The 13,242-nt window shown below is 35.5% G+C and overlaps 1 protein-coding gene across 1 annotated transcript in view; it reads right to left on the bottom strand.

Annotated features, from left to right (window-relative positions):
* LOC127850357 (EF-hand calcium-binding domain-containing protein 6-like) overlaps positions 1-13,242 on the bottom strand; it is a 52,634-nt gene that overhangs the window by 26,998 nt on the left and 12,394 nt on the right. Inside the window, exons 5-12 of the mRNA XM_052383333.1 lie at positions 11,020-11,159; positions 10,480-10,546; positions 9,583-9,719; positions 7,877-7,995; positions 5,206-5,327; positions 3,768-3,916; positions 2,821-2,931; positions 1,168-1,288 (exon numbers count right to left, since the gene is read on the bottom strand). Coding sequence (XP_052239293.1) covers positions 1,168-1,288; positions 2,821-2,931; positions 3,768-3,916; positions 5,206-5,327; positions 7,877-7,995; positions 9,583-9,719; positions 10,480-10,546; positions 11,020-11,159 — 966 coding nt within the window. The remainder of the gene's footprint in view (positions 1-1,167; positions 1,289-2,820; positions 2,932-3,767; positions 3,917-5,205; positions 5,328-7,876; positions 7,996-9,582; positions 9,720-10,479; positions 10,547-11,019; positions 11,160-13,242) is intronic.

Consider the following 13,242-nt stretch of genomic DNA (forward strand, 5'->3'; position numbering starts at 1 on the left):
CTCAATTCATGTGTGTAAAGTGTTGTCCTACATTAGACTGCGCAGTCCGCAAAGGCTGATGAGGTACAACACTAACACAAAAACAGGATTTTTGTTGATAAGAGATTTCTTGTAAATAAAAACTTCTGGGATGAGACTTTACGCACATGCATTAGGCCAAGTTTTCCAAGGCTTATCTGGGATGAAACTTTACGCACATGCATTAGGCCAAGTTTTCCCAGGCTAATTTGGGATGGAACTTTACGCACAGGCATTAGATCAAGTTTTTCCAGGCTAATATGGGATGAGACTTTATGCACATGAATTAGGCCAAGTTTTCCCAGGCTAATCCGGGATGAGACTTTATGCACATGCATTAGGTCAAGTTTTCTCAGGCTAATCCGGGATGAGACTTTACACACATGCATTAGGCCAAGTTTTCCCAGGCTAATCCCGGATGAGACTTTATGCACATGCATTAGGCCAAGTTTTCTCAGGCTAATCCGGGATGAGACTTTACACACATGCATTAGGCCAAGTTTTCCCAGGCTAATCTTGGATGAGACTTTATCCACAGGCATAAGGCCAAGTTTTCCCAGGCTAATCTGGGATGAGACTTTACACACATGAATAAGGCCAAGTTTTCCCAGGCTAATCTGGGATGAGACTTTACACACATGTATTAGGCCAAGTTTTCCCAGGCTAATCTGGGATGAGACTTTATCCACAGGCATAAGGCCAAGTTTTCCCAGGCTAATCTGGGATGAGACTTGACACACATGCATAAGGCCAAGTTTTCCCAGGCTAATCTGGGATGAGACTTTACACACATGTATTAGGCCAAGTTTTCCCAGGCTAATCTGGGATGAGACTGTATGCACCTGCATTAGGCCAAGTTTTCCCAGGCTAATCTGGGATGAGACTTTATGCACATGCATTAGGCCAAGTTTTCCCAGGCTAATCAGGGATGAGACTTTATGCACATGCATTAGGTCAAGTTTTATTAAAATGAGGCTCATTTATGTGCTACTAGTATACATGTATTCATTTGGATATTTTTTATATGGAATGAGATTTTGAAAATATTTTAAATCAGCTGAGCTTGGTTTCATCCCTAGATAAATGGGATCTTCAAAAATGTAGCGAATTCTGGTATAAGTCTAATGTAGGCAGAATATTGACTCTTACAACATCCATTTGCAGGAAAGCCTGTTTGATGGAGCCATAGTTGGAGTGTACGTGCTTGTACAGCAGTTTCCAGATGTCGTCCACTTCAACCGTAGTTATGCCCTCCTTGATTGGGAAAAACCTATAATAATAAATCAATATTTGTGTTACACCATTTATTTCTTTTCTTTTCTCAACATTCAAAATTTAATGTAAATAAGGTAATTTTAAAAGTTGCTTAATGGCATATTAGCCATCGAGCATACATGCTTCATGTTTGTCCAAGATTAAGTGACTAAAGACCAGAAGTTAATTGCTTCAAAACCACTTTTTTCAGAGATTGACAAAATAATATTTTTCCATCTTTTGGTCACAGATTTAACAAAATCAAGGAACACAAAACACCAGTGGGAAAAATAACTATTATTTCCAGAAATTGATCAGATAATAAAGAATTACAATTTAAATATATAAATAGATGTGACATTGTAACAGTGTCTTTTGATTTGGTTTAATTTTGTGACAACATATGTTTGTTTATGTAAAGAATTATATCATAGTGTTTACAAATTGACAAGTGATCTATTTGAAAGACCCAGGGTTCTCTCTTCTTTTATAAATTATGTTCATATTATCCTACTTAAGCTTCTTTGCTAAAATGTCTTAAATCCATCAATACAACCATGTAATGCCCAATTTCAAAAAGATGCCTGAATCTGTGAACTAGTCCTTTCCAATATGCAACCATGTGCTTTTATTTATTCAGTCTGTAATTGACAAATATCTACTGGTCGATTTGGGGTAGTGTTAAGAAAAAAATGTCACTTAAGTACATACATTTGCAATTTAATTTGTGTAAGTCTGAAAATTATGGGACACTTGAAATAAACAGATGTCTGTAATCAGATGTTTCTTCCTTGTGATTGGGTCATAATGGAAAAGTTTTACTGTTCTAAATTGTGTTTGGGTCGCATTGGGATTGTTTGACTGATATCAGATGTTTCTTACTTGTGAATGGTCGCATTTGGGTAGTTTGACCGTTTATACTTGTGATTGGGTAGTATTAGGATTGTTTGACTGATATCAGATGTTTCTTACTTCAGAATTTGTCGTATTTGGGTGGTTTGACCGTTCTTACTTGTGATTGGGTCATATTGGGATGGTTTGACTGATATCAGATGTTTCTTTCTTGTGATTGGGTCATATTGGGATGGTTTGACTGGTATAAAATGTTACTTGTGATTGGGTCATAATATGATGGTTTGACTGATATCAGATGTTTCTTTCTTGTGATTGGGTCATATTGGGATGGTTTGGCTGGTATAAGATGTTGCTTACTTGTGATTGGGTAATATTTGGTTGGTTTGACCGTTTGTACTTGTGATTGGGTTGTATTAGGATGGTTTGATAGATATCAGATGTTTCTTACTTGTGATTGGATCATATTGGTTTGACTGGTATAAAATGTTTCTTACTTGTGATTGAGTTGTATTGGGATGGTTTGACAGATATCAGATATTTCTTACTTGTGATTGGGTCATATTGGTTTGACTGGTATATGCTGATTCTTACTTGTGATTAGGTTGTATAGGGATGGTTTGACTGATATCAGATGTTTCTTAATTGTGATTGGGTCATATTGGGATGGTTTGACTGGTATATGATTTTTCTTACTTGTGATTGGGTCGAATTGGGATGGTTTGACCGTTTCCCACAGTTACTGGATCCTGGAACTTCTCCAGCAGGTTCTCCCAGTCCACACGACCTGTGGCCTTTACACCACACCTGTGTGAAGAGAAAAAGTACATTGATCTGGTAAAACTGGGCGTAATACATGTGTAATGTCATTCGAGATTAGCATGTGCAGTTTGCACAGGCTTTCAGGGTGAACACTTTCCTCCTAAAAAAGAATTTGTTCAAAGAAACTTCCTTAAAACAAAAACATCATAAAAGTGGAAAATATTATCTGCACATGCATTTAGCCCACTTTTCTCAGAGCAAGGCTTCAATAATGTCTATGATTAGTCTCACTCTTTTCTCAACTCAAGAAATGGACCAATAAGAATGATAGTAACTGTTGAGCTTTGAGTTCTATTGTTTACATACTAGTATACGAGATTAAGTTTTCGATTAAAATCATTAATGCTCATATTTGAGGATCCTGTACTCTTGTGGTTGTTTTGTTGTTGTTGTTTTTTAAGTAAATTACTGGTATTTTATATTGTTTCTTATTCTTGTCATTCACATGTCCTGAAGCTTGCACCTGTAGGAAGTATTAATTACCAAGAGAGCATAAAGAATGGATAATCTATTAAACATTATTTCATTTTATTTTTCCCTTTTCCATCAATTGTTTTAATTTTAGAGGGCAAAACTAAATAACAACTAATCGACATCAAAATGATGACCTCATATCTCAAATGTTGAGTCCATCTGTGTATTTTTTCAGGAACCAGCAAAAGTTAGTTGCCCTGAACTGAAACAGTGACAATTATAGACAATTATCACTGTTTAGTCACTAAACTTTTACTAGTATATACCAATACTAAACAAAAGGTAACAGCACATATTGAAATAATAAACAATATTTTGAAATCAAAGCAACACTTCAATTGACCTACTTTTCCATAAGTTGTGAGAAGAGCTGCCTTGACATGGGCAGCGTGAACTGAGTCAGGACCGACAGCAAATCCTCAATGGAGATAAAGCCATCCAGTTGGGTGTCAAAACTCATAAACGCCTTCTTCAGGATCACATAATTCTCACGCATCTGAAAGTTATTGAGATATATCAATAACCTTGTGTGTAAAAATTCTATCAAAGGTTTCTTACATATGGAACATTTTTATGAAAAAATAACAATTTCTATATTCCATCCAAATTTAATAGCTTTGATATTAAAGGGACCTTTTCATAGATTTTGGCATCTATTGAAGTTTGTCATTAAATGCTTCATATTGATAAATGTAAACATTGGATTTAAAAAGCTCCAGTAAACAACATAAATAAAATTAAAGAAAGAAAAAAAAGTAATCCTCCACTGGGCTCGAACCACTGACCCCTGGAGTAAAAGTCTGATACTTAGACCTCTCGGCCATCCGTGCTCATTCAATGAATGATGTATTTTATACTTAATATAACCATTCCTCGTAGTGTCACAAAATATAACGACAACAACAGAACTCTCCAAATTATTCAATCGTTCCGCGTTGCAACGCTTTATAATTTTCAGGTTTTAAAATCGTCAAAAGATGCATATAATGGATATTTTAGAGCATGGTACATGTTCATTGTTACTGTTTCCTCACAAATATCTTAACTACAACGAAAATTTGCGAATCCGAAACAATTCTTTTTAATTTGGTCAATTATACCAAAACGTGAAAAGGTCCCTTTATATAAGTTTGCCTTCAATTAAAAATATTTGAGGTGCGCTTTGGAAAAATCAGGCATTATGCATGTGCCAAACAAAAGTATAGTCCCAGTATAGCCAGTGCAGTCTGCACAGGCAAGGGACCCTGGGTATATTTTCCACAAAGAACCTAAGATAAAACTAAAAGAAATTCCTGTAATAAAGAAAATCTAGCTATTTAATATTGAGGTGATTTTATATTATATTAGCATGTTTTCAACAAGTAAATATGGTTAAAATGAATAATAATTTATCATTTTGGAACAGGATTTCTTACTGAAAATGTAATTTGAAATTACAACTTAAGTTAAGATTCACCTAAGGCGTTTTTTTTATTCGAGCCTTGGGCATGTATGCAACAATGCATTCTTAGACTTAAAAATGAAAAATTGACTTGAAACATAACAAAATATGTTTAGCATTTGAATATATATAGACTTCAAACGTTGCTTATACCATAAATATATTGTTTTAAATAAAAAATTGATATCCTTTTGTTTATAAAACTTATGTCTAAAAATTGGTTTGTGAATATGAGCCCCGTATTCAATTTCTCCCTAAACATACTCATGGGCAAATGATGTTGAAAAAGAAATGATAAATAATCACCAACATGTAAAATGCTACTGTGAACTATTTTCCCCTACCCTTTTTCGGAACTCGATCTCTATCTCTCTGAAGGACATGGTCTGTAACATCTGCTCATCCTCCTGTTTCTGCTTGTAGCTACGCAGGTGAGGGTGGGGCGTATTCTGTTGCCAGTTCAGCGCTGGAAACCCACAAAAATTCGCTTAAGATATTGACTAAAACTCTGAAAAAGCAGGGCTTATTGAATGTGTATTAAGTGTTGTCCCAGATAAGCCTGTGCAAATTGCAGGGCTAATCAGGGATAACACTGTGACTTCCCACCTTTTGCTAAGAAGAGGCTTCCTTTGAACAGAAAATACCAAAAAATCAGAAAGTGTCGTCCCTGATTAGCCTGTGTGTAGTGCACAGGTCAATCATGAACAACACTTTACGAACATGCATTAAGTCTGGTTTTACCAGAAAGCTGCTCAATTATAAGACAAGAGGGTCATAACGCACTAGGCCACTCATTTAAGGAGTTGATAGAACAAGAGCAAGTTTTATGAGGATTCAGTAAAATCTAATGTTCATTCCAGCTACATTAATTTTCTCAGCAAATCGGGCTGCTTCTTACGTTATAATACATGTTTTACAGATTTCGCCATAGCCTTTATAAGAATCTTTACAAAATAAGACCTGCTTTTAATTTAGGGCATCCTGTTTACAAACTCAATTAATCAATGTTTAATGTATCAAAACGACAAAAATGTTCTGAATAAATTTTACCATTGGGCAAAACTCACATTGTCATATGATACTTTATGTTTGCATCAAACTAGTTAGAAACTACAACAATATATGGCAGAGTTATGGATCTCACTAAACAAGTTACCTCCCCTGCTCTACTAGCCCAAACCCTCATTGACTGGTCAATCATAGTCCCAAACAATCCTTCATATAGAGACAAAACGTGCATGTTAGAATTTCATATACGAAGACTATTCTTCCACTTACATACTACAAGATATAGACTTTATAAAGAACTGTCTGGAAACTGAGGACTTCTTGGTTGCATGGCATGCGGTCTAGATACTTGTTCAGTGTTTGTAATGACTGATGTGTGTATATACGAACCCTGTGATGTACGTGTGAAAAAAATAAAAAATAAAATAACATGTGGTCCAGATATGTCCCAAATGTCTGTAATAACCCGTGTGCGTATATGTGTACGTTACGATATACCTGTGAAAACTGTGCAATGACTGTGATGTGTATATATATGTACTTTGTGATATACTTGTGAAAACCATGTATATAGGAACTAGTGTGGTGAAGGTGTGTTATTTATACATCGGACTTGTACTCCCAGCAACCACTGGGGTTCGCCATCTTTGGCGGTGAAGACTACACAGATACAGATATGGCTGTGACAGGACTTTTTTTGTTTTCTTGCCAAATTTGACTTTTGACTGCTAAATGTGACCTTGACTTTTACGGTAGGATGACGGGAGTTACATGAATCATGCATTCATGTGAGCCTTGTTCTGAGAAAACTGGGCTGAGTGCATGTGGGTAAAGTGTCAACCCAGATTAGCCTGTGCAATCAAGACAGGCTAATCAGGGACAACACTTTCCGCTTAACAAGATTTTCGGTAAGGAGGGACTTCCTTGAAACTAAAAATACCATAAAAGCGAAGTGTTGTCCCTGATTAGCCTGTGAGGACTGCACAGGCTAATCTGGGACGACATTTTACGCATATGCATTATGCCTAGTTTTCTCAGAACGCAACTCATGTCAGGGCTATAGATAACTTTTGGGGTATATGGGTTAATAACCCCCTGTTTTGACAACAATAGGGTTTTTGTAAATTCAATAGAGTTTTAGCAAAAAATTTCACCCCCTACTTTTGAGCTTAATTGGGTTTTTCACCCCCAGTTTTTTAACTCAATTGTGTAATTTAGGGAATGGCATATAATATAATAAAAAAACTACTAAGGTTACTATATTATTTATACAAATGGAATTCAAAAACATACCTGTATATAACAACAAAAAATAATTGAATTTCTGATCAATGTTTAATCATTTTTGTGTTGAATAAGACCGAGTTCGTGAACATCGCTGTACAATTGATGAAGTTATAGCTGTTCAAAGCAATGCACCCCGTTTTCGGGTCATTTTGAGTTGAATACATTGAAAATCAAAGTAGAACTCGGATGGGTAGACGAATAATTACAATAATACCCCAAAGATTGATAACCTCTGGAAAGACTGCCTTCCTTCTTTTCTTCATAGGACGGCATATAAACTATCCGGTACATTTTTGTACGGAAAATAACCTGTCTAAAAAAATAAGCAAGTGTTCGTAAGAATTGCGTTTCATGACGCAAGGTTTATTTTCAGGAATTACGTTATTAAATTTGTATTTGGGTTTTTGTACGCTTCATGTTGAATTTAATTACGTTTTTGGTTATTTTAATTGCGTAATAACGCAAATACGCTTTTTATCTAAAGCCCTGTCATGTGATGGTTTACATTTATTTTGCAAAGGTATTTTAAAATACATCACCAAACGGCAAAGTTATGACATAGACATTAATACAAGTTTTACTATTAATGACCCTTAATGAAGTTAAAAGTTTGACCCCTAATGACCACTGATGAAATGAAATATTGACCCCTTATCACCAAAGCCTTACCCCGAATTACCAACAATGAAATAATAAAAAAGGACCCCTTATGCCCCTTACCTGCTACCGACCCCTCTGGCTGACTGCGGCCCCTATTCTGTACAGTGACTCCAAGGCGACTCAAGAAGTCCTTATAATTCACGAGACCAGTGTGGTGGAAATCATACCTTTGCCATAATCTGTAAGTAACATTTAAAACATTATGTGTGTATTTAGGCTATATTCCTAACAGATGCATACATGTATAAGGCTTTCAGGGCAGTATTAAGTGTTATTTATGCAGTAGTGGAACAATGAACAAGGCTTGTAACAGCATGTGACAATGTCAACGCTTCCCCCCCCCCCCCTTTTACTACCCAAGCATGCTCTTGTTGGGGAGCCTAACATTAAATATTAAGAGCTAAAACAGAAATTAATGACCACAGCTTTACAGGCTTAACAGTTATCTGCAAATTTAATCTATCAAAACTATCAACTCAAGCATGATGTACTAGTATGAGATAGTATCATGTTCACATATCACACATTTGTTTCTATCACATTATACATTTCCTGGAATATTATTTCAACACAAAATGATTTGAGCCCTGCTCTTTGAAAATAGGGTTTAATGCATGTGCTTCAAGTGTCATCACACATTAGCCTGTGCAATCTACGCAGGCTAATCTGGGACGACACTTTCTGCCTTAACTAGATTTTTGCTAAGAAGATACTTTTTTAAAATAAAAAATATCATAAAAGCGAAAAGGGTCGTCCCTGATTAGCCTGTGCGGACGGCAAAGGCTAATCTGGGATGACACTTTATGCACATGCATTAAACCCCCTATTCACAGAGCACGGCCCATTTAAATATTATAAAAGTAAGCTGATGCTTAAAGGGATGTATTGAAAGTAATTCCATACCTGGGATTCAACTTCATGGGAACAAATATCGTGGAATTTTACAACACAACAAATACCACAATCAATATTGCACTACACAGAGCAGTACTCAGTGAAACTGTTATTAATAATAATATAAATACTTTAACTGCTTCAACCTATAAACCTAGTATCAAAGTTTGGAAAATAAGCTTCATTGAGGGATAACTGTGCTTAATGCATGAGTGTAAAAGTGTGGTCCTTGATTTGCCTGTGCAGTCAACACAGGCTAATCTGGGCCAACATCTTTAGCTTTTATGGTATTTTTCCTTTAACCCTTTGAGCGCTGGAACCGGATTTTGAAGGCCTTTGCAAACAGTTTGGATCCAGATGAGACGCCACAGAACGTGGCGTCTCATCAGGATCCAAACTGTTTGCTATTCTGATAGTATTCTTTGAAAAAAATCAAAGAAAATGCTAATTTTAGAAATTTAGCAGACAACATTTTAGCAGACGACAAATTTCCTAGCATGCAAAGGGTTAAAGAAGTCTTTTCTTAGCAAAAATCCAGTTTAGGCAGAAAGAGTAGTCTGTGACGACAATTTACACACATGGACTGAGCCCAGTTTTTCCAGACAATTTACACACATGGACTGAGCCCAGTTTTTCCAGACAATTTACACACATGGACTGAGCCCAGTTTTTCCAGACAATTTACACACATGGACTGAGCCCAGTTTTTCCAGACAATTTACACACATGGACTGAGCCCAGTTTTTCCAGACATTTACACACATGGACTGAGCCCAGTTTTTCCAGACAATTTACACACATGGACTGAGCCCAGTTTTTCCAGAATGGGGCTATAATAATCTCGAAAACTGGGCCTGAATGTGAAGTCATACTTTTCAAACTGCTGGTCATTCAGCTTGAAGCAGTAGTTCTCAATGACTCGTCTCATCTCGTGTCTCTGAATGCGCCCATCACGATTGTAGTCAAATAACTGTAGGCCCTTCACAACAGATTTCAGATTCACCTCGATCTACAAAACAAAATACAATGACTTTGTCCTTATCTAAAAGTTGTAAGGGAAATATGGAATGACTCTAATGAAAGGGAAGCTTAATATAATAATAATTTATAACAAGAAACCGTCAGAAACGGGTGATGCTCCCCAAAGTTTTTTTTGGTCAAAATATTGCACTATATATTCAGATAAAAGGAAACGTCTTTAGGGCACAGTAGTTGGGGGGACAAGAATTTTTATATAGAAAATTTCAAAGGGCCATAACTCTGTGAAAAATCATCCGACCAGAATTGTGCACGAACGGACACATGGACGGACAGACGAAGCGGCGACCATATGCTCCCCCCAAATAAATTTTGGGGGAGCATAATAATCAAGTTTCAAACAATGATGTTTAGCTGTATATTATTATTATAAATATAGCTTTACCTTATTTAATCAAAAATAAATTATATGCAAAAACAAAATTGTTCTTCACTTTTCACTACCTTGAACATTTTTCAGTAAATCTATACATAAATGTTATTTTATTAACGTTTTTGAGAATGCAAATGTGCTTGGATGAATTTAAATCCATTGTAGCAAAGCTGTATTCCAATTGTACATTTCTGTCGCGCTCTTGGAAAACCCTATTTAATAAAATTGTACTTTCATGTAATGTTTAAGGTTTAAGGAAGTCAATTCTTAACTAAAATCAATTTAGGTAGAAACTATAGATGGCACTTTAAGAACATTGATTTAGCCTGCTTTTTCCCCAAAACGGGCTTATTTATACCTTTTCTTTGAGGAGTTTCTCAATAAAGTCCACGTTGATTTCTGTGGGTGTTGGGGGACTTGGGAATCTGGTAACAAAGCAAACATTAATTTAATTGCACATTATATAACTTAGTACCAAAATAATGTTGGTGTGAACAAAACCTCCAATGGTAAAATATGATACAGTTATAACTGTAAACTATCCTTTACTCTCATTACTTAAAGTTTTAAAGTTTTAAAATCTCCTTTAAATCTATAGGACAATAAATACTTGCCGATTGCAGGATGCGTTGACATGATATAAAACTAACATTTCTGTGGTAAATTACAAAACATGGAGGCCTGATCCAAAAGATTGACTTCCAATCCTTGGACAAACTACCTGTGACATACAGAGAGGCAGAGTAATCAATGTTTGTCTACTCTTAAATCATTAATTTTACAGTTCTTTGAAGTAAATATTACGATAATTTCCTAAAACAAACTACTCTTTTCCAATACTCTCACTTCAATAGATTATCTCCCTTCACACAAATTTCATAAAACTATTGATACTCACTTTGGAACCCCATTTGACCACTTTGAAGCACTGGCCACTGATGACCTGCGACCATTGGCAACAGGGGAACTTCCCTGCGTGTGTCCAAACTTCCCCAGGAAGTCACCGTACCGTACCGTGCCATTGGGGTTCTTTTCAACCTAAAAAAGTCACGCATACAGATTGTATCAAGTAAAAAATAGAATGAAAATGATAAATATAATTTGATATTTTCTAGAGAGCAGGTATTAACATTTAAAACAAATCTTACATCTTGTTTAGAAAGTCAGATTAAAAGTTTATTGAATTGCAAACAAGTATAATAGAACAAACAAACATATATTGAAAATTGTTATTATACATAAAACAAATTATGAAAGCATGCATATTTCTGTGTTAGCATTTCTACAAAAAACTAAGTGTGATGAATAAAAATACAAAATAAATAAATAAACAACATATAAAAAAGAAAACAATAACAACTTAGCAGCATCATACATTGTATATAAAATTTAAAACATGAGGGACCTTGACCTAAACTTGGACAAAGTTCAAGGTCATGGCAGACCATCTAACTTTATTCATAGTTGACATTCTGTTACATTATATAGCTGGCATTATATAAGCAGCGTCATGCAAATATGGGTCTTATGACGCATGCGGCCAGCAAAGCAGTTGGTCAGGATATAGCCTGTCCACTATAAAGTAACATGAGTTTTTGTTTGTCTCAATAGCAGACAGGGTAGCCCCTGACTAGTCTGCATTGAGGCCCAAATGGCTCAATTAATTGAGTCGTGTTCTGAGAAAACTGGGCATAATGCATGTGCGTAAAGTTTCGTCCCAGATTAGCCTGTGCAGTCCACACAGGCTAATCAGGAACGACACTTTCCGCTTTTATGGTATTTTTTGTTTAAAGGAAGTTTCTTCTTATCGAAAATCTTGTTTAGGTGGAAAGTGTCTTCCCTGATTATCCTGAGAGGACTGCACAGGCTAATCTGGTATGACACTTTAGGCAATTGCATTATGCCCAGTTTTCACAGAATTTATCTTGTCTCCAAATAATGGTTTCTTCACCAATAACACAAATACCGGTAAATAAACCCTACTCCATTTGATCATTTTTGCACCAATAAACAAATAAATTATGTTATAAGGCCTAGCTTATTATAATAAATAACTAAAAGCTTTGATTAAAAGCACACAGATTTTCATTAATAAGATGCTGCTTTCTTGTATACAAACTAGGTGTCTAGTAATTGTGCTTAGGCATTGAAGTTAGAAAATGCATTCTATCTTGTTTTAAAAATGTTATTTAACTTTTTCTATAGAAGGGACTATTAAAAGTATAGTTCTATATTTTTTAGTGTTTGGTCTCTTTTCAGAATCAGAATGTTTCTATTAATATTAAATGTTAACATTTATCAAAGTAATCTGTACACTAAATTAGTGATCTGGTTACTGATGCAGTCATTTTAACCCTTTACCACTTTAACCCATGTATGCCTAGTAAACTCTCCCATCCTTCTAAATTGGATCAATTTATTTCCAAAATTAGGGATATCTACCATATTCATTTCTATATTTAGAATTTTTCATATAGAAATTCCTATAAGCAAACAGCGCAGACCCAGATGAGACGCCACATTATGCGGCGTCTCATCTGGGTCTACGCTGTTTGCAATGTCCTTTTTTCAGGACGCTAGGCATAAATGGGTTAATAGATACATATTTTGACGCATTTGTAGTCCCTAAATCGAAAGTTATATTTAAATGAAGACCTTTCTTACTTGATTCAAGTTTTTAAGGGTGATCACCAACCTTAAGTTACTGATGAGCAGCAAACAGCATAAAACCTGAACAGACTGCAAGTCACTCGCAGGCAGTTCTGGTGTTATGCTGTTTGCACATAGCCATTTTCACTTTGCTTCCAAGTGGGAAAGGGTTAAAGCAGAGATAATTTTATGATCAAAATATATTGTTAACAAATTAGCATATTTTTAATAACAAGAAAGGGTCAGTCATATAAAGTTAACCCATTTATGCCTAGCGTCCTGAAAAAAGGACATTGCAAACAGCGTAGACCCAGATGAGACGCCGCATAATGCGGCATCTCATCTGGGTCTGCGCTGTTTGCTTATAGGAATTTCTATATGAAATATTCTAAATATAGAAATAAATATGGTAGATATCCCTAATTTTGGAAATAAATTTATCCAATTTAGAAGGATGGAAGAGTTTACTAGG

This window comes from Dreissena polymorpha, chromosome 11 (assembly GCF_020536995.1).
Source record: "Dreissena polymorpha isolate Duluth1 chromosome 11, UMN_Dpol_1.0, whole genome shotgun sequence".
Taxonomy (NCBI): Eukaryota; Metazoa; Mollusca; class Bivalvia; order Myida; family Dreissenidae; genus Dreissena; species Dreissena polymorpha.